At 36.3% G+C, this 22,688-nt stretch overlaps 1 protein-coding gene across 3 annotated transcripts in view; it reads left to right on the top strand.

The window, feature by feature from the left end:
• USP37 (ubiquitin specific peptidase 37) overlaps positions 1 to 22,344 on the top strand; it is an 81,289-nt gene extending 58,945 nt beyond the window's left edge. For all 3 annotated transcript variants that reach the window (XM_021002730.2, XM_021002732.2, XM_021002733.2), the window contains 6 exons: positions 4,419 to 4,585; positions 12,860 to 12,920; positions 14,194 to 14,309; positions 14,810 to 14,879; positions 16,794 to 16,932; positions 17,572 to 22,344. In XM_021002730.2, the coding sequence (XP_020858389.1) occupies positions 4,419 to 4,585; positions 12,860 to 12,920; positions 14,194 to 14,309; positions 14,810 to 14,879; positions 16,794 to 16,932; positions 17,572 to 17,659 (641 nt within the window). In that variant the 3' untranslated portion in view covers positions 17,660 to 22,344. The remainder of the gene's footprint in view (positions 1 to 4,418; positions 4,586 to 12,859; positions 12,921 to 14,193; positions 14,310 to 14,809; positions 14,880 to 16,793; positions 16,933 to 17,571) is intronic.
• The last annotated feature ends 344 nt before the right edge of the window (positions 22,345 to 22,688 follow it).

The raw sequence follows: 22,688 nt of genomic DNA on the forward strand, positions 1-22,688 counted from the left end.
TGACCTCTGAACAAATACAGAAGTATTATGTGCCTTATTGATTTCAGCATCACAAATGGGTCATTGTAAATCATCTTCTCCTTTGTAGGATTACTTGTTGGAAAGTTCTGGGTTTGATGGCTGCATTAGCTAATTGTCTAGAAAACATGTATTGAGCTAATGCATTGGGTGCTGAAAATTTGTGCTGTGTGAAGATGGTGTTATCTGTAATCTTTCCACTAGCCCCCAAACTGTAAGATCAACATGTAGGTTTTATATGTTGATAAAACTGAGTAAGAAATCTTATGAAAAAAATTTTAATAATTTAATTTAATTTTTTAAAAAAGCCTTCTGCCGTAGAAACCAAATTATAGGGCTTTCACGACTGCATGCCATTGTCATGAGATTACTATTTTTAAGCATTAAGATTTTAATTAATTGTTTTGCCATTAATATGAAATGTTTCTTTTGTTTTGAGTCCATTTTCAATGTTTTGTCAGAAATGCAATCAAAGAAAAACTGGTAACTATGACTGCTTAGATCTTGTTAAATCTTAGATGTTGTTAAACATTGAAAGCTCTGGAGAGAAGAATCTCAGGGACCATCTGGTTCCAAGTGATAGGGAATGATGACTATTGTATAGGAAATGATGCATTAGGATGCAGCTATAACCATAATAAATATGAGCATACATTAATTTTAAAATAATTCAGATGAATGAATTGAATTAGAAAGATTTTTCAGTGACCAAATTTGAAACTGTATTTAGCTTAGAAACATCTGACTTGGTTGATATTTTTCAAAAGGTGTCTTTGCGACTCACAGCACAATCACAGTAAATCCTGGTTTTTAAAGGAATCAAGATTGGCATATTAGCATTTATTTTAAGGAAAATTATGCTGCCCCATCTCTTCCCTCTCCTCTCCCCCCCAGCCAAGTAGAATATAAACTTGGGGACAGGAACTTTTTCATTTTTGTCTTTGTGTTCCAGGTACCTAGCATATCCCTTTAAGTGCTTAATAAATGTTCATTGAATTGAATTATGATGGCAGAGCAAAGTAAAATTACATAAAAGTTTTTGTAGTAGTTTTTCAACAGTGTTTCTAAGCTTATATAAAGTATAAACAAAAAAACAGTAGTAGAAGCTGTGTATGGATTTGTCCTTATAGTTGCAAAAAATTATGGTTGTGTAATTTTTTTATATTCTCAGAGCCTTAAAGCATTAAAAATTTAGTAACTGGTAGCTGTATTCTTGTGAAATTAAAACATGTTCATTATTGAACATTGTGTTTCTATGATAAAAATGTGTGTATATATATATATATATGTATTTCTGTGATATATATAAAGGTAGATGGGAAAGCCTGAGAATTTCAAAGATGTAAACATATTTCATTTTATCTAATAGCTATTTCTGAAAATCAAGTTTTTGTACATCAAATTATATTTTTCAAGTTTTTTAGTATCTTGCTATTTAAGATGCAGATCATTGTTAAGTGAATAACTATCCCCTTAATTTTTCTATTTATTTAAATTTAAAATTTTTTGTATATTGGTTTTCTTAAGGGAAATAGCACATGCTTGCTGAGGACAGCAGCTACTTTATTTTAAAATTTTATATTAGAAAGAAAATTAAACATGTAAGATAAGAAATAAAATCTTGCATAAATCCTAGCTACACTATAAATTTTTACAGATTTGTAAACAGAAAAAATGGTTATTCTATGCCCTCTTCCAACTTGGTCTGAAGTTTTTTTGCCCATGGCTTAATTTTCTCTGTTAGTGTATCCTGTTCTAGTTATATAAGAATTATTTTATATGTAATTTTTACTCTCAACATTACCACCAAGGAAATGCACAGTCTTTTCATCATTTGTCTTGGTTAGCCTCTTTCAACATAAAGTACACTTACTTGATGGGATTAACTTAAATACTGTCTTCTGAGATCTTCCTGTTGAAGTACAGAAGTATGGAGATTTCTATAAAAGAATGTCCTTTGTCCCCTTATCCTGTTGCAGATCTTGTTAGCCTTAAACTTCCCCCATCATCTGCTTCCTTCACTCCTAATCACAAACTGTTGAAGCTAAAGAAGATCACAAAACCTTGCTGGTGAAGTCCACAAAAAATTTATGTTATGTAATTTCAGCCCTCAATGCTGCTGGGCAGTCCTTCTGTTCTTGTCTTATCAATAGTATCCCGCTCTCCACAGCAGTTCTTCCAAACCTTTTCATCCCTCCTCAAACCTCTCATGGCTCCCCCTGCCTCCACCCTGTCAGCTTAGAACCTTGCCTCATTTTTTACTGTAAAAATGGAGGCCATTTGCTGAGAACTCCCTCTTTTCCCCTCTTCCTCATCTCACATCACCCAGATACCTTGTACTACTCTCTCCTCCATTCTTATCTCACACAACAGGGCTCTGTCCTAGACCCTCTTCTCTATTCCTTTTATATTATTTCATTTGGTGTTCTCATCAATTCTCATGGATTCAATTTTCCTCTCTGTGGAGATGATCCACTAGCCCTAATCTCTCTCCTAACCTCCAGACTCACATCTCCAAATGCCTATTTCATATCTCAGACTGGATCCCAGGTATCCTAAACTCAGTATGTCCAAAATTGAACTCATTATCTCCCCCCTCCCAAAAAAAAAAATCCTTCTCCTTAATTTTCCCATTACCATTAAGCACTGTATCATTTTCCCAATCATCAATGTTGTTATCCTTGACTTCTCGCTCTCACTTCCTATATCCAATCTTTTTTCAAGGCCTGTCAGTTTTCCTTCATAATATCTTATGTATATGTTCCCTTTTCTTGACTTTACCACCAGGTGTGGTCTTCCCCACTCCATACCTGGACAAGCACAAAAGCCTTTTCTTCGGTTATCTTGCCTCAAGTCTCTCTCCACTCTAGTCTATCTTCCACTCAGCTGTCAAATTAATCTTCCTAAAGTGCAAATCTGGCCATGTTACTGCTCTACACACATCCACATTAAGTAAAGTTCATGGGCTCCCTATTATCTCCAGCTTCAAACATGAAATTCTCTGTTTGGCCTTCAAACCCCATCGCGACCTGGCCCTCTCTTCCTTCTCTAGGCTTTTTACACCTTATTCTTCTCTTCCCCAATGTACTCTGTGATCTTGTGACACTGGCCTCCTTAATCTTGCATAGGACTCTCCATCTGATGACTGTACATTTTCATTAACTGTACCCCATACCTGGAATTCTTTCTGACTTCCCTCAGCTTCCTTCAGGTCCCAGATAAAATCCCACCTTCTACAACAAGTCTTTGCTTATTCCTTTTAAATCTAGTGCTTTCCCTCTGTTGATTATCTCCAGATTATCCTATATAAATCTTGTTTGTACATAGTAGTTTGCATTTTTCTCTCTGCATTAGACTGAGATTCTTGAGGGCAAGAACTATGTTTAGCCTTTCTTTGTATTCCCAGTGCTTAGCACAGTGCCTGGCATATAGTAGGTACTTAATAAATGCTTATTGACCTAAATAAATAAATAAATGCTTATTGACTAAGGAAATATATTCACATTCTTTTGAGGATATTAAAGCAGTATGACCTGATGGATAAAACATAGGACTAAAGAGGGGCTTCTTATAGCTTCTTTTCTCCCCTAGGCAAGATCTATGCCCTTACAGTTCAACTCGTTGTCTAATCTGGAGTAAAATAGGGCCTGGAGTAAGCCTGGCCGACCAAGTCTTCTCAAGATTTGGTCTGATTCTCTCTTTACTCTTGTGTACCATATATAACTTAAGACTGCGTTCCCTACAAATCATTTTGAATCTGACGTAAATAAAAGATAAATTGCTTTTAAAAAATAAATCAGTAACATTAGTATAGTTCTTATCCATAGCCTAGTACATTCTTAGAAAGCTGAAGTCTATTATTATCACCGTCCCTCTTTTTCACAAGGAAACTCGGGCTCCAAGAAGTCATGGGACTTGCTTGTAGTTTCCTGTCAAGTGAAGGTTAGAGCAGAGACTCATTCATTCATTCAATTCAGTAAACGTTTATTAAGTTTTTACTGTGCTGGGCACTGTGCTAAATGCTAGGGATACAAAAAAGAGGCAAAAGACAGTCCCTGCCTCTGGGGAGCTTACCGGCTAAAGGAAAGACTACAGGTAAACAAATATATATAAAGCAACCTGTATGTTTCCTTTTCTGGAAGTGAAAACTAAAATTGGCCCTTTTATGTGGATAAAACAGAATGATGAAATTGTTTTGCCTCCGGTTGGTTTTGTTTTAATAGCATTTGTGACATTTTGTGAGAAAAGCTTCTAAGTAAAAATACTCTGGTGGCATTGAGGTTGGGCAAGGACAGTTGATGTCCCTGTGTTCAAGGGACTTTAGGTGTGCTGGAAAATATTCAACTGGTAAATGGCAGGGAAAGCCAGAAATCTTGAATTGTGCTCTTTTGCTTCCTCAGGTCCTGCCAGTTTCACTGAGATTGCGAAAGATTTTGATGAGAATAAAGAAAACAAAACTCCAGAAGGGTCTCAGGGGGAAGTCGACTGGCTCCAACAGTATGATATGGAGCGAGAGCGGGAAGAAGAAGAACTCCAGCAGGCCCTTGCTCAGAGCCTCCAGGAGCAAGTAAGAGCTACCCAGTCAACTCCCCTTCTCTCTGCTGTTCTGTCAAATACGTTTGGCAACTCTTTACTAGAACATTTTTAATATGATGATCATTTCCTATATGTGTACACCACACTCATGCTATGCTCTTGGCTTCATTTATTTTTTTGTCTAGGCATGAGATAGCTTAGGAAATTTTTCTACAACTTGAAATGGCAGAGAGCTGACTTACCCAGGCTCACAGATCAATTTTGTCAGGATCAAGTTTTCCTAATGCTGTGACTAGCAGGATCTATCTAGGGAAACGTTGTACCTCTTTACTGAGATATGTGTATTTCTGATTTTTAGGTATAGCAATCTTTCCAAATACCAATTAGAAGACAATTTTGTTTTTCTATTCTAGTGCCCTTTCTTTTAAACAACTGCCTCTTTTTTTAGTGATTGGATCTGTCATGTTTTATATTTGTCAGAGCTAATACAGTTTTAATTAGCATCTCACTTTTCTTGCCCCAGGCATCTGGCCAATAGGTGATATTTTCATTGTTGTATCATTCAGCTGAATACCATGTAAGATGGTAATGAAACTAAAATTGCCTTGAATGGTTTGTTAAGCTTTCAGAATACATTTATAGTACTGTTATTTGCATTCTAAGTAATCAAATTCAAGATTTCCTTACAAAGTTTTCCAAAGCAACTGTTCATACTAATATATCATTGAATACATGCATATGAATACAAGTGTTTTCACAGTAATGTATGTGGCAGTCTTTTTTAGTAAAAATGATTGTTATATATAGTAATAGCTTGTATTTGTCTACTTCTTTGTAGTTTCTTCAGTAAAGTATGGTTTTATTTGAGAGATTTTCTTACCTTCTAAAAAAGAAGATATCTTTCAGTAGTCATTTCATCACTAGTAGAATTTTTTTTTGTTTTGTTGTTTAAAAAAAAAATTTAGCTGCCTCAGTTAAGTTTACCAGATATTTCCCAGATATAGTGATGGGAATACATTTTCTTAGATAAAGCAACTTCAATTTGGCATCCTTGTATCTTTCCATTGATTAAAAATTCTGTGTCTAGCTTTCTGGTTTTAGAACGATTTGATGTACTCAGATGGTCTCTTTCAGTGGCAAAAATTTTATTTTAAAAGCATTTGATATCTTTTACAGGTCAGTTAATGAAAACAATTTATCCCTTTTCTTTTGTTTTTTAAATAATTTTTTTTTACCCAATTACATAAAAAAATTTTTTTTAACATAAGGTTTTTTAATGCTTTGAGTTCTAGTCCTATCCTTCCCTCCCTCATCTCCACTCTCCCTGAGACAGTAAGCAATCAGGTATAGGTGATACGTATGCAATCATGTGTTATTATTTTTACTTATTAGTTATTTTGTGGAATAAAACTCAAACCAAAAGGAAAAAGTGAAAGAAGGAAAGAAAATGAAAAATAGTATGTTTCCATTTGTATTCCGACTCCATCAGTTCTTTCTCTGGGGGTGAATAGCATTCTTCATCATGAGTCCTTTGGGATTGTCTTGGATGATTGTATTGCTGAGAATTGCTAAGTCATTCACAGTTGTTCATCGTACAGTATTGCTGTTACTGTGTGCAATGTTCTCCTGGTTCTGCTCACTTCACTCACTCAATTCATGTAAGTCTTTCCAAATTTTTTGAAACCATCCTGCTCATCACACTGTGCTGGGGATACAAGTTTAAATTAGATACTTCTTCCTGCCCTCTAATAATTTATATGTAGTCTAGTTGGGAGGAATACATGAAACACTCAATGCATGCATTATTATTATACAATAAACACATTAGAGAATTCTTGTGGAAAATTGTAACTAACCAGAAGAGGGATCATGGAAGTCTTCCTGGAGCAGTTAAATATCTTAGCAGAGTTACAAAATTAATCTCATAATTTCTTTCATGAAGAAACTACTACCAACTTTGCAAGGAAGTAAGCCCTACTACTCTTGAGGAATTAGGATTTCTTGGAGATGACTTGTTAGAAAGAAAATTAAGCCATTTGAGCGACTGTTGTTTCACAGGGGAACTACCAGTGACGAGTGACCACCCCCCTGCCAATTATCAAGCATTTTTTTCTTCCTTTCACCTTCACTGCAGTCCCTGGACCAGGGTAGGAGTGGAGGAGCAAAATTCCTGCAACCAATAAGCACACTCAAGTAAAACTGATGTCAGCATTGGCCTTGTCTAGAAATACCTGTCTCACTTTGCAAATTAGTCTGTCTCCTGTCTCTCACAAGATGTGAGCGTGCTTCATTATTGGTTCTCGAGAATCATGAGTGATCACTGTGTTGGCTAGAGCTCTTCAAGTCTTAGAATTGATCGTTTTTACAATGTTGATGTTATTTATAGTATTCTCCTGGTTCTTGTTTCTGCCATTAGTTCTTACAGGTCTTCTCCAGTTTCTCTGAAGCTCTCTTTTAATTTCTTATAGCATAATCATATTCCATTATATTCACATGCCAAAATTTGTAGTTATTCCCCGATTGATGGGCACCTCCTTTGTTTCCAGTGCTTTGCCACCACAAAAAGATCTCAAATCTTCAGTTATTAACTGCAGAAAGTAATCTTTAAGTCTTCTTAATCACCAAGGATATGTTTAACACCTCAGTAAAAAGAAAAGTAAGATAACAAAAAGATTGCATCTTGGAGATCAATAAGGTTACAGAACTTTGCGTAATATTTTAGTAGCAACTGATTTAAATCCCATTAAGAAGATAAACTTGTTAATATGATTGTACATGTATAACCTATATCAGATTGCATGCTGTCTTGGGGAGGGGGGGAGAAAAAATTGGAACTCAAAATCTTATAAAAGTGAATGTTGAAAACTAAAAAGTAAAAATAAGAAATAATAAAAATAATTTTTAAAAAGATAAAACATGACTTTAGTGTTTGATGCCGGGGCCTATTTTTCCTTGGGCTACCTATAATTTGTATATAAAAATGAAATTTCTTAAATTTTGCATTTTTTGTTTACTTTATCCTTTAAATCATTTGCACATAGGCATTTTAAAAATTTTTTTAATTACTGAAAATCTGTCTTCTCTGTCTTTCCTCTCTCCCCTCTCTCCATTGGAAAAAAAGGGGAAAAAAACCTTGTGACATATATGCACAGTCAAAAAACCAAAATTCTCTTTAGCCATGTCCAAAGAGCATGTCTCAGTCTATATCCTGAGACCTTATGTCTGTCAGGAGATGGGCAGGGTGTTTTATCATGAGTCTTTTGGAATTGTGGTTAATCTTTGTATTGATCAAAGTCAAGTCTTTCAAAGTTATTTGTCCTCAGTGTTATTATTATAAAAATTGTTCTCCTGGTTCGGCTCACTTCACTTTACATCGGTTCAAACAAGTGTTCTTAAGTTTCTCTGAAACTATCCCTTCCTCATGGGAAACAATAGTTTTCTGTTACATTCATATAACATACTTTGTTCATCATTCCCTAATTGATAAGTAACCCCTTAGTTTCCAGTTCTTTTGCCACCACAAAAAAGAATTGCTATAAATGTTTTTGTATATATGGATCCTTTTCCTATTTGTTCTCTTTGGGGTGTGGGGTGCACAGTTTAATAACTTTTGTGCATAGTTCTAAATTGCTTTCCAGAATGGCTGGATCAGTTTATTCACCAGTAGTGCATTAGTGTGCTTGGTTTCCCACAGCTTCTCCAGCATTCATCATTTTCCTTTTTTGTCAACTTTATCAGTCTGATGGATATGAAGCAGAACTTCAGGAGTTGCTTAAATTTGCATTTTTCTCATTATTAGTGATCTGGAGCATTTTTTCATATGACTATTAATAGCTTGGATTTTTCCTAAAATTGCCTATTCATATCCTTTAAGCATTTATAATTGGGGTATTATGTAGTTATATTCATATAGTTCATGTTTGTGTGTCTTCTTGGCGTAGACTTTCAAGTATTTTGTAATTCTGTAGTTAGTTATTTTAAATGGGATTTCTTTTTCTTCCTCTTCCTGCTGGGCTTTGTTGGTAATATACAAAAATAATGATTTGTGTGGGTTTATTTTTAGATCCTGCAACTTATTGAAGTTATTATTGCAGTTAATTTTTTAGTTGACTCTCTAGGGTCAACAATCTGCAAAAAAGGGATAATTTCATTTTCTCTTTGCCTATGCTTATTCTTCCAGTTTCTTTTTCTTGTCACTCTAGCTAACATCTTATGTGATGCTGTGGCACCTCTGTACTTGAATTCTTTCATTCTTTCTGGCTGCTTGCAGTATTTTTTTTCTTTGACCTGGAAGCTCTGCATTTTGGTTATAATGTTCCTGGGAATTTTCATTTTGGGGTTTCTTTCAGGATATGAGCAGCTTTTCTGTACTTGTTTGTGAAGTTTTTATACACTAATACATGGTCAGTTTTGTAATAGTGCCATAAACATCTGGGTTAATACATGTATTCCTTTCTGTTCCTATTCACTAATTATCAGAGTTATATCTAACTTTTCTAAAACTCTATTCAGGTTTTTTACTTCTTGTTGTTGTCGTTGTTGTTGTCATTGTTAGATTTATCTAGATGTAAAAGGTCCTCTTAGTTATAGTTTTGTTGTCTGTTTCTTCCTATAACTCATTTTACTTTTCCTTTAAGTATTCAGATGCTATGCCATTTGGTACATATGTGTTTAGTATTGATATTTATTCATAGTTTATGGTATCACTGAGCACAGTGTAGTTTCCCTGCTTAGCTCTTAATTAAATTTATTTTTTGCAGTTACTGCATCTGAGATCATTTTGCTGTCTCTGCCTTTTTAACTTCAGCTGAAACATAATAGATTTTAATTATATCTGAACAGTTATTTTTCAGATGTGTTTCTTATAAACAACATATTGTTTTCTTCTGCTCTTTTGCTACCCATTCTGTGGGTAAGTTAAGCTGCTTCACATTCACAGTTATGACTAAGTGTGTACTTCTCCGTCCTTTTCTCTTATACTTTTCCTTCTCTTTATTTCCCGCCCCCTTTTTCTAAAGAAAAAAGACAGTTGTGAAGCAGTAGTGTGCTTGGCACCAGGGCTCTAAGTTTGATGCTCCCGTGTTCATCTTCTCTTTCCCTGGCTCAGATCTCAGTTATATGTTCTTTTTTCATTTTAAGCCTCTCTTTGCTATTTATCCTCCCTGCTTAGAGTTTTGGGGGGTTTTTTGTTTGTTTTTTTGTTTTGTTTTTTAGAGCTTACCCCTCTCTTAATCTGTCCTCCCTAACCTGCTCTTCTTCCCTTTCCCACCTATTTCCTAGTAGAATGAAATGTATTTCTGCACCCAACTCTGTATATGTATGTATTCTTCCATTTTTTGCCCCATTTAGATGAAAGTGAGGTTTGGGTCACCTGCCCTCCCTATCCTTTCTTCCATATTTGTGTAGTCTTTTATTTGTGTACCATGATAATAAGATAATTTCTCCTTCCTTTCTTCTCCCTTTTTCCCTCTTAGTGTATTTCTAGTCTACTCTATTTCCTTTCTTCAGGAATATCAAACCATAACAAAACTACTCGCAAGCCCTTCATCTCATTAGACCTTCTCTATGATCCCTGATGATAATAAGGCTCTGAAGGGACATATATTATCATTTTACCATTGAGTATAATAATTTCATTTTTATTTAGTCCTTTGTGATTTCTTGCTTACACTTATCCTATTATGTTTCTCTAGAATCCCTTGTTTGTATTTCAGAGTTTCTGTGCGGCTTTTGTCTTTTCATCAAGAATGCTTGGAAGTCCTCTATTTCATTAAAGGTTTAATTCCACCCCCCGTAGAATTGTACTCAGTTTTGCTGACAAGTTATTCTTGATTGTTAGCCTATATTATTTTGCCTTCTGGATTTTTATATTACAGCCTCTCTGTTCCTTTATCATAGTGGCTTCTAAATATCTTATATGATGCTGTGGCACCTCTGTACTTGAATTCTTTCATTCTTTCTGGCTGCTTACAGTATTTTTGTCTTTGACCTGGAAGCTCTGCATTTTGGTTATAATGTTCCTGGGAATTTTTATTTTGGGGTTTCTTTCAGGATATGAGCAGTAGACTGTTTATTTCCATTTTAGCTCCTACTTATAAGATACTTGAGCAGTTTTCTTTTATTATTTCTTAAAATAGTATGTCGAGTCCCCTTTTTGGTTTTGGCTGTCATAAAGATTATCCAATGATTCTTAAATTCTCTCTCCTTGATCTATTTTCCAAGTCAGTTTTTTTTATAATAATGAAATACCTTACATTTTCTTCTACTTTTTTCCAGTCTTTTGAATTTGTTTTAATATTTTGTATTTTGTTATGAAGTCTTTCATCCATTCTAATTTTCAAGTAGTGTGTTACTTGGGGAAAGTATACCTTTTGCACCAGGCTGGTAATTCCCTTTCCCATTTTTTCTTGTATAACTTTCATTTCTTTTCCCATTTCTCCTTCAGTGCTCTCATTTCATTTGTAAAATAATTTTAAACACTCCTTTAAATTCTTATTTCATATATTCCAGGAATTCTAGTTGAACTTAGGCCAAGCTACATTTTTCTTTGAGGTTTTTCTTGTAGATATTTTAAAGTAATTATTTTCTGGGTTCCTGAGTTTTCCTAGCTCAATAATAGGTTTTTAAGGTGTGATTCTTCTTGGAAGGGGGAGGAGGGGGGCAGTGAACTAGCTTTTATTTTTTTTTTATTTTTTTTATTTTTTGCTTTTAGGCAGTTGGGGTTAAGTGACTTGCCCAGGGTCACACAGCTAGTGTCAAGTGTTTGGTCTGAGGCTGGATTTGAACTCAGGTCCTCCTGACTTCAGGGCCGGTACTCTATCCACTGCGCCACCTAGCTGCCTCTGAACTAGCATTTCTTAAGCTACTATTGGATGTCAGGGCCTTGCTAGACAGTAGACTTCTGTTTGCTCGTTCTTCCAGCCTTATTTCCTGACTTTGGACTATATTCAGGCCAGCTTATGTACACTTTTATAGGGAATGTCTGTGCCATACTTGGTCCTGTTTTGGATCCTGCTGCTGCTCTTCTCTGGTATTGAGTATTGTATTATTCCAAGATCTCGGAGACAGCTCAGGCTGGGGACTTGCAAACTTTCATTGACCCCAGGGTGAAATCTGAGCACTGTCTTCCTGGTTTGAGCTCTTCAGACTTTCTGACCTGGATTTGAGTGTGAGCATCACCACTGTGGATTTGCCCCTGGTTAAATCTCCAACAGACTACTAATCGACTCAGCCCCTGTCCTCTAGCTGGGAAGCTCAGAGGGTTCAGAGTGACTGTACTGTAAGCTTCCTATTGGCATAGGAACTGACTCAGAGACCCTGATCTGCTCTCAGAGTCAGAGCCCCACAGCTGCTACTCACCTCACACTTCACTTCTTGCTCACTGCATAGCCTAGGACCTGTGACTTTTCCTTGCCCTGGGCCTCCAACCCCAGGGGCAGGTCTGGTGCATAACAGCTAGACTCCCATCCTCATTGTCTTTCCTATGCCAACCTGCATCAGAAAAAATGATTTACCTTGATTTTTTTTCCTTGGATTTCCCAATCAGGCCTTGGACTGGTCTGTTTTCTAGATCTTTGTAGAATAGTTGCAGGGAGAGAGCTAGTTTGTACTGCTTCTTCCTACCCTGTCACATACTGTGCTTTAAATCATTATTAGATTGCGTTCTATTAGGAAATGATTGGGGCACTTAAATTGCACAGAGTGGTGGGTCCGGAGTCAGGAAGACTTGTTTCCAAGAGTTCAAATCTGGCATCAGATGCTTACTAGCTTACTACCTGGGCAAGTCACTTAACCCTGTTTGCCTCAGTTTCCTCATCTGTAAAATGAGCTGGAGAAGGATATGGCAAACTATGTGGTTTTTCTGCCAAGAAAACCCCAAATGGGGTCACAAAGAATCAGATACTTCTGAAACAACTGGACAACACCAAAAGTAAACGATGGGAGTTGAATGTTGGAATCTAGGACCAAATCTGGCATTCTGAGAGACAAACTACATTCTCTTTCATGTACAAGTTGGTTGTGATTAATAATGAAGAAGAAAAAGGAACTTAATTAGAGACTTTGCCTTATTCCAAATCATAGAATACTGAATTTGTAGTTGAGTTTTATTTCAGTCCTTTTGTTACTGAAAATTGAACTCTTACAAGGTAATGAGCATTCCTCCATGTAGAACTTCTAGTGTGCAATATCACATTTGTTGTGGAAACCAGAATAGAACAGCTTTAATGCAAAAAAAAAAACACAAAACACCAAAATTAGAAACACTAAACTTTTTAAATGAACTCGATTTTATGCTTCCCTTTAGGAGGCCCGAGAACAGAAAGAAGATGATGACCTCAAAAGAGCCACAGAGTTAAGTCTTCAAGGTTTGTGATTTATTTATTTTTACCTATATTTTAAATAAAATAGCTTTCCTTATATGAAAAATCACTGATATGTTTATCATTTCATTTTCAAATGTTGTTTAAAAATATAATTTTGTTTTGTATGCTGTGAATCAATTCAAAACCTTGTATGAATTGCTGTTCTTTAGTGAAATGCTTCCTTTTTAAAGAGATTCCATTTCATTTAAGGTTAAGTGAAGGGATCCTGGGATTCCCTATACTCTTGGTATCCTGTTCATTAATAACATCTGTGGATCAAGTTAGGTTTACATTTACTCCATACCACTAATATCACAATGAGTATCTACAGTGGATCGTTTTTAAATGTTTTTGTCTTATTACAGATAGATAGCTGCACAAATTGAAATAAATACAGAATACGGTATCTTAATTCTGGGTTCAGATTAGACCTTGTTCAAATAATGTCCATCTGAGTGGAGCTCAGACTAATAATGTTGCAGACATTTTAATTATGTCATATACCTATTCTCTACTCATCCTAGAGTGGAGACCAGCTGGAGGTTTTTGTTATTCTTACTTATCTCCAACTACTCCATGTTTATTTAATCTATTCTGAGAATTATTTAAGCTGTGAATCCCAGCATGAATAAGGGGACGAATCTAGTGTTCATTACTTGTAATCCCAAAAATTGGAGAAGCTATATGCTATTGGGGAGTAACTGTGCTTGCTCTTAATGTTAACCCCACTGCTTCCAGCAGTGCTGTTAACCACAGGTTTAAGATGCCTGGCTTTTTTTGTTTGTTTTTAATTGTCTGCCCAGTCATTATGAGTTGGTAGTTTTAATTTTTCAAAGCACTTTTCATTATGAACTCTTAAGTAGTGCAATGATTGTTTAACCTCAAAATCCCAGAAAATTTAGTGGATATTGTGTTATAATTCTCGTGCTGTATTAGCTTAGAGAGGGAAAAAGATGACATGCAGGTTGGCATACAATGCTGGAAGAAGCTGAATCAGGCATAAAGTTCTGTTCTTTTTTCTCTCATGTGAGGATTAGACCCCGGACTCCTCATCAAATATATATTGTTCTAACTTAAAGAGCTTGAGAAATGTTTCTGTTACCACTTGTGAGATGTCTAATAGGATGTGGCTTGCATTGGAATCTTCGTGGTTTTTATAGCATGCCTTTGCTTGGGATGGCACAATATAGAATCCAGGCTTTCTTCCATTCTTTCTGGTTGAGTCTCTTGGCATCTTTGCCAAAGGCCATTACCAGTCCTTGTCTTTGCCCTTCAGAATTTAACAGTTCCTTTCTGGATGGAATGGGCTCTGATGACGACTCTGGGAATGAAGATGTTTTTGATATGGAGTACACAGAAGCTGAAGCAGAGGAATTGAAGAGAAATGCTGAGGTGAGAACTTGGGCTTCTCTTCATCTCCCCTCTTTTCCTTTTTTTCATCAAATAAAGTTTAACCTTTTTTGTATATACTCAGTGAGAGCTGAGCAATGTGATACTTTGAGATACATGACTACAGACTGTTACCTTCAGTCGTCAAAGCAGATATTCCTGTAAAAATTCCTTTTTTTTTCCAGCAAAATACTGATTCAGGCCAATAGATACTGAATAAATATTTATTAACTAACACTAAAGCATTTTGTTGTCCTTAGGTTCAGTATGTTATACACAGCATGCACTTAGTAGCTGTTAATTGGATTGAATTGAGGTTATATATTCACTTGGTATATAGATTACATAGTGTGTGTAAAATATTCATGGCTCGCTATAGTTGTTGGAGATTCCAGGTATACCAAGTATTATGGTTCAGTTATATCCGCTTTGATGTTTGAGCTTAGATTTGATATTTTACTTTAGATACAGAGGTAAAGCTCACATTCACTTGTGTTTTTTAGACAGGAAATCTTCCCCATTCTTATCGACTGATCAGTGTTGTCAGCCATATCGGAAGCACATCATCTTCAGGTAAAAGATCATTTGAGCTTTCATATAGTAGACATATGTATGTTAGAGTGTAACTTGTCTGGGTTCTCTGGTCAGCTGGTTCTGTGACTAGGAGGGGCATTTCTGAACTAAAAGATGAAAAAGTCTCTGATGTTTTCCTTGAGGGCAAAATGGAGATGGTTTTTGTGAAAATGAAATGAGGTAATTTATGTAAAGTACTTTGAAAATCTTACAGCATGTGAGCTATTACTGTTATATAGACTAGTCATAATGCAGTTAAATGAATTGAGAATGGTTGGAAAACTGAATCCAAAGACTAGTCATTAATGGCGCCTATCAGCTTAGATGGATGTCTTTTAGTGCCTCAGAGAGTTATCTTTGTACTTTGTGCCCCAGAGAGTGTCCTTGGCCCTGCCTTGTTCCACATTTTTATGACTTAGATGAAGAAGCTGTATTTTTCAAACTTACAGGTAACAAACCTATGAAAAGTAGATAATTTGTTAAGTGAGAATTAGGAGCTAACAAGGATCTAACAAATTAGAATGGTAGGCTGAATCGAATAGAATGAGATTTAATAAGGATCAATTCCACTTAATTTTTAAAAATGAGTTTCATCAATATAGAATTGGGAAGGCGTGGCTAAACAGTAGTTCCTGTGGAAATAAAGTCAAGAAATGGGGGTGGGGGTGTTCAGCACACAATGTAAGCTGAATATGAGTTGGCAGTATGACATGGCAGCTTAAAAAGCTGTTTCAGGGTACATTGAGAGGTGCTGGGTCCAAAATGAGGCTGATAAAAATTCTGCTTTCTTCTGCCACAGTCAGACCCCACAGCTAGAGTGCCATAGTCAGGGAAACATTTATAGGACATAATATTCATCAGTCAGTAATTTGGCCTGGAGAAAAGAAGACTAAGGGAACCATGTAGTTGTCTTCAAGTATTTGAAGAGGCCTTGTATGGATGAGGAATTAGGCTTATTCAGTAGTAAGATCAATGGGTACTAGTGGTGGAGAGGCATTTAGGCTTGATGGAAGGAAAAAAACCTTCCTAACTATTAGAGAGATTGAAAAACACAGTGGGCCTGTTTCAGGAAGTAATGGATTTCTGCCTCACTGAAAGTCCACAGGCAAAGGTTGAATGACCACTTGTTAGGGATATATGAAGAAAGGATTCTTGGTCCTTTCTAGGTATGACTAAGTTAGGTATTCAGCTCTGATAGTCTGTGCTTTTCTAAAGTATTTATAGAAAGAGGGGTGTGGGTGAGTGTGGGGGGGTGTGGAGAGAGATGAAGTCAGTTTAACTATAATACATTAATTTAGAAATTGTAGGATTGCTCAACCATTTATCCATTAAACATTATATTCCCTGAAACTTAGTGGACATTGCTGCATTGATATACACAAAATAATAAAATGTGCAAATGAAATCCTCTCGAATATCAGGTGGACCCTCTGGAAGTTTTATGGAACTCATGGACTAGAATCATTTAGGATGGGGAATGATGGTTAGATTGCAGTCTGCATCAATAAAGAGAGCATCATTAAAAGGAGATCACAAATTCATTGAAATTTACAGAAATTTTTAGTGTTTATACTTTTTCAGGATCTTTTAAAAATAAGATACTATAAAGATTTATTTTGATTTTTTTTAAAACTGTGTGTACAAAGCAGTGTGTATAGAAGGGTGGCTTTGCAAACCTGTGTTCAAGTCTCACTTCTGACACATCCTGACTTGGGATTCTGGTTAAGTCACTGAGCCACTTAGTGCACTGGACAACTCCCCAAGACTCTAGGTTGCAGAGAATGTCAGTCTGTTTTGCTAGGGGGAGTTCTTACCAAGAGCTCGCTACACCAGTGAAATCACAGATCCGTCCCTTGTCCTTTATGAAGTCTCAGTGCTGTTGGGGAAATAATTACTTTATTTTATTTGTTTTAGGTCATTACATTAGTGATGTGTACGACATTAAGAAGCAGGCCTGGTTCACATACAATGACTTGGAGGTATCTAAAATCCAAGAGTCCTCTGTTCAGAGTGACAGAGATCGGAGTGGTTATATCTTCTTTTATATGCACAAGTAAGAATCTGGCCAAACAAGGACTCACAGGCCAAAAATTGCCTAGCTTTTAATTTGAGGATGAAATATTTAAGTGTTTTTGCCACTTTGGGTTTTTATAACTTTTTTTTTACTTTGAAATTTCTGAAAAAATTAGCATTGTGCTTCTCTAATACTAGTAGCATTAATTCTTCTTACGTTATACTCCATTTGTTGGCCTTCAGAAAGTAATAGAGTGGAGGGTTTCTGGGACCTAGCCTCCTATACTTGATGATCTCTCACAGGGGATAAGAGAGATCCAGTTATGAGCCTACTGTAAATGTGCCAGAGAAGTTCTCTGAATTAAAGTATTTGATCATTTCTGAGACCCATTGATCCATAATTTGTGTATATGGCGGATTGATTACCTATCATTTTTGTTAAAATAGTAGCTCTAGCCAGGGTCCTCTGATAATTTGCAGGTACTAACAGCAAATTGTTATAGAGGTCTGGGTTACCATTTCGACTCAGAATGAAGGTTGAAGGAAGAGGCTGCTTTTTTCTAAGAGAATAATCACTAAATATTAATCCTTCTTGTAGATAGTTCTGCACTTATAGTTGATATCTCATTTTCTCTACCTGCTTGTGATCTTTTTGTTGATTTCCCCCTTCCTCTTCCAGAGATATCTTTGATGAGCTGCTGGAAACAGAAAAGGCCTCCCAGCTGCTTAGCGTGGAGGCTGGTCGGACCACCCGGCCGGCACTGTGAGGAGCCCACTCCTGGGCAGGCAGGCGTCTGTGCGTGCACATAGCTGTCTCTCTCATTCTCATGTTCTTTCCACCCGAGAATTCTGAACTTAGAACCGACGCAGGAGTGACAAACAGCTCAGGGCCAAACCAAAACCTAGAACGCTTCAAGCCAGAGAAGTTCTCCATGCATGGACATCCTTGAACCTTACACCTGTAGCTGATCAGCCTTCTCTCCAAGAACAGAGTGGAGCTTTCTGTAGTTCCAGACACACACTCACACACACACACACACACACACACACACACACACACACTCTCACACACCTATACACACTCACACTCTAACATGTACGCTTGTTTGTACATGTGTGTTTGTATATATTGGACAGAATAGAGCCTTAAAGAGTTGGAATGAGCCACAAGACTTTGTTTGCTCGCGATTCGTAGCACAGTTGGTGTGGAGAAGAAATGGAAAAAAGTGACAGGGGGATTTTCAAGTTCATTCAACTGGGAAACGGGTGAAGAAACCACCTGTATCACTTGCCATTTGCGTATTTTCATGTCCTTCAAGAGCAGTTTGAGCAATAGTTTATAACTTTGAGTGTACATTTCATTAGTAAAGTTCACTGGAACCCCAACTCTCCACAAACACTAGTGATAGTTCTTCCAGCTAAGGGGGATGTTTCTGTCATTTGAGATGAAGCATGTTTTGGTTATTTAATTATCATTTCATGGGTTTGTAACTCCTCTACAGTTTACATGCAGTTCTAGGAAATGAAATGTTGGTGCTGAGGAATGTGTTGTAACATTTTAATCATCCTTCACAGTTTTTGCTCATTGTATCCTTTGTGTGTTTAAAAAAAAAGTTTTAATTCACACGTGTATTCCTTTATTCAGTCAGCATCTGTTCTTGTTACTGACTTCTTTTCATTTATTCCAGTATTGTGCCCACTTGAGAATAGACAGCAGCTGTTGCAGGCTGCTTCTGGGGTTAGCCAAAGCGGTATATAAAAGTTGGGCAAAAATGTTATCCCAAATGGGACCCATTGACAGATATTCTTTGGAAGATTCCCAGATATCAAAAGATGATTCTTTACCCTGGACCACTCACCCTACCCCAAATGTAAAACTGAGTGTGCATTGGGAGCTGTAGGTCAGGGCTTAAACATTTAAAACCATGTCCTCTCTGGATGCATTCCGAAGAAGAATGAATTAATCTGAAGTGAGGATAATTTGGGTGAATCCCAAGAACTGTAAAGAAATTTAGTGAATTGACTTTATTTGTTATGTGTTTGAAGGTGAGGATAAATATGGTTGAAAAACTAACACACTTCAGTAATTGCTCAAATGACATAAAACAGATTGGTTAAGCAGCTTGGGAAACCATATGAAGGATGAATTTATTGTAGGTAAAATTCTATAAAAACTAATTTTGAGAGCTTAGCTTCATTATTAGGTTCCCATGAAGTATCTCATTCCTATATTACAAAGAAACATGTGTTAGGAACTATGGTCTCTGAATTTGGGCCAGAACTACAGTTTTATTATCTTATCAAATATGGAGAGTTCTTTTTTTTTTAAAACTACTTTCTCATATTGGTGTCAGGGCTAGTTATCATAAGTCTCTCGAGAGGGAGAGCAGGCAGGAGAGAACCATGAATTTTTTTTTAAACCACTGTTCACAAACATAAACCAAATTATTGGTGTTGGGAGGCTGGCTGTCTTTTCCTTTGAAGAGCCTCCAGCATTACGGGCACAACTTTGTTCTATAATCTGTTCTGTAAGTGTAGCCTCTTACATGGGTTGTTTTGAATTGTGACTTAACCACAAACAGGAAATGCTTTTGACCCCTTCCCTATACCAACCATACGCACTGCTGTATCATAAGTTATCAATTTTGTATTGTTGGCAAGAGATCTAAGGGAAAAGCTTATTTTAATATAGGTTTTGTTTTGCAACATTTCCAAAAAGAAAATCTTTTTTAAAAAAATAAAAGTAAAAAAAAGTCATAGAATAAATGAGTTAACTGATTGTAGCTTTCCTCCATTCTCCTTTCCCATCCCCAGTCTCCTTAATTGAGGGCAGCATTAAAAGTAAAGGTGAATGACTTCAAAGACAATTCAGAGGGAGCAATTACATTTGGGGTCGGTCGGGAAGGTGAGAACAGAAGGAAGCTCTGTAGATGGACTCCTGAAAAGTTAGCCCAAATTGAGTTAATGTAATTGGAAGCATGATTTAATGGGGTTTTCTTCCTCAGTCTTACTCTTAGTATGTTGGGGCTTCATCTTTCATATTAAGAATGGGTCACCAGGTCAGAAGGGCTTGTTTTACTGCTGTTGGAGCTTCAGTTCTCACAGACATGTCCATTTAAGTGGCTTCATCAATTCTTTCCGTGTTTGACCTTCCTACCACAGAGTCCCTTCTCATTTTAGGTCAGTATGGCATTCCTAGAATTTCATCTTGATTGTGTTGATAGAGATAGTAGCAGGGGAGGGGTTATTCCTGGTTGAAATGGCTTTATAGATTTGAAAAATTATATATATAGGTGTGTGTGTGTGTGTGTATATATATATATATATATATATATATATATATATATATATATATATATATAAAATATATATTTTATTATTTGCACAGCACAGCCAGTTCAGAATCATAGTGTGAGCATGTGATGCGTGGGGGGAGAAGGGGTCCTGTTATTCTGTAGAAAAACAGATTTCTACTGCAAATCTGAAGCATTTTGCGGCCATCAGTTATATATAGCGTTGCAGCTTAGCAGCACTTAGTTCTGATATGTTTGGAATTTTTTTTTAAAGGAAAACCAAACCAAATAAAATCTGTAATGGTTTGTATCACCTAGTATTTTGAGGTATAGATCCAAACATCATCATTGTCACAGCAGCTGTGAATAGAATTTCAGCCTGCTAGAAGGTAGACTTTGTTTTCTGTGTGTATGTGGAGGGGTGTGTGTGTGTGTGTGTGTGTGTGTGTCCGTGTCTCCACAGGGCAGTATAACTAACAAATCCACACATTTTTCCTTCTATTTTACTTAAATTTTGAAACTCATTTTTTACTAAAAAAGTTCTGCCTTAATTACAGGTCCAGTCGATTGACCACTAATAAAAACTATTCAGATGTCATAAATATCTCATAAAATATATACATTTTGGTATATTAGTCCAGAAAGCAAACCCTAGCCATGTTCATTTACCAATACCTTTGATGAAAAGTTTCTGTAAAAAAAAAAAAAAGACAAGCTTTAAGAATTAAAGCATGGCAGAGGGATAATTGGCAAATTTCAGTTGGGCAAATTTACTTACTGTTGTGTGTCTTCCCACCACCCCCCTCCTACTGGTAGCATTATATAGCTATTGACATATAGCTATATACACATATAGCTATACATAGATGTATAATGTGGGCTGTCTAGAAATGCATGTTTGTGAAAGAAAAATCAGCAAATTTTCAAATACATTCAGTTGCTGGGTGTGCCATGCATGTTTGGGTTGGGAGGGGGGTTTTGTTGTTGTTGTTTTTTTAAAGGTAGAAAAAATATATCGGGTAAACTTTACTCACCTCACCCATAAGAGATTTAGTCCAAATAGGCTATGTTTAAATAAATGAAGCTATTAGCCTTCTTTGTCTTTTCCTCACCTGTGTCCCCTTGAAATACCTGTCCTGAAGAGCATTAATTTACATCACTTTTACTTTTTTTCTGTTTCATTTAAATAATAACCTTCATGTGGACATGTTTACCAGTAAAACTAAAATTATTTCAAGGTGTGTGTATAATGTATATATGTATATGTGTGTGTGTGTGTGTGTGTTATATAGGTTTTTTTAAATGCCACCGTTAAATACATGAAACAAACAAAATTACTTCAGGCCTTGGGAAATCTGTAACTAAGAGAAACAATTTATTTTGTCTTACGTGACCACTAATTTCCATAAATTATCCTTGAGTAACTCACCTCCCCATGTTCATATATGTATTTTTTCCCACAACTGGATAAGTGTTTTTCATGTATTCTGTGTGTCTGAAAGTGTTTTTAAAATGTCAGAGTTGTGCCACAGCTAATACGTGAAGCCGTTAACCTTTTGCCATTGGACTCATACCAAGGTGCAGGAGATCAAAGTGCAGAAATATCTTCTTTGCCTGGTACAATAAGAACGGTTAGGATGGGTAGGGAGAAGTCAGAACTAAGTTTGCAGGATGCCCAAAAGAGTAAAATAGATAAGATTGTTCTGGGTTAATAAGTTGACAGTGTTTCTGTCCAAAGAGTGAGAATGCAAATTGACAGTTACTAACATCTGCCTTGATCTTGTTCCTCTTTACTCAATTTTTCCTTCTCTCCTTTTTTCTACTCCCTTCCCTATTTCCCTGCCTGACCAGTTTCACTGCCTCTTGACAATGTTAATTTATTGTATAAAAAAAAAAATAGGGTTTCTCTGACATGCCTGGTTTATCTGCCACCAGGTTTACTAGCCGCTTTGGCCACGTTACTAGTGGGTTAGTTTTTCGCGTTCTGAGTGATTTTTTGATTCTGATTCTTTACACTGTTTATATGGAACGGCACTTTATCTGTGTTTTAGCAGAACTGTTCCTTTGTATCTCTGAGAGTTTTTCCTTGTTTTTTCCCCTTTTTAAATGATATATAGATTTTTTTTTGTGAAATTAAAACCTCTTTATTAACCCCTCTATTGGTTTGACTTTTATTTCTGAAAAGGGTAACATTTCTATCAGATGCTTTTAAAAACTGGCACATCTCTGGAGACCAACTTTTTTTTGGTCTTCTCGAGAAGTCGCCTGGAATGTGTCTTAGAAGAAAAGAAGGGGCAAATAACTGTCATTTTGGTTACCTCTGAGCTTCAATTCAATACAACAAGTATTGTATTGTACAACTGGGCCTGCCAAGTTGCTGTACTGGGCACTAGGAATAAAGAGAAAGAAAAAATAGCTCCTGCTTTCAGAGACTTCACATTCTTGGTTTTGTAGGTGCCTGACTGTTGAAAAGTTTACCTTATATGGCTGGACTCTGTTTGAG

This window comes from Phascolarctos cinereus, unplaced genomic scaffold (genome assembly GCF_003287225.1).
Source record: "Phascolarctos cinereus isolate Bilbo 61053 unplaced genomic scaffold, phaCin_HiC Scaffold_7;HRSCAF=346, whole genome shotgun sequence".
Taxonomy (NCBI): domain Eukaryota; kingdom Metazoa; phylum Chordata; class Mammalia; order Diprotodontia; family Phascolarctidae; genus Phascolarctos; species Phascolarctos cinereus.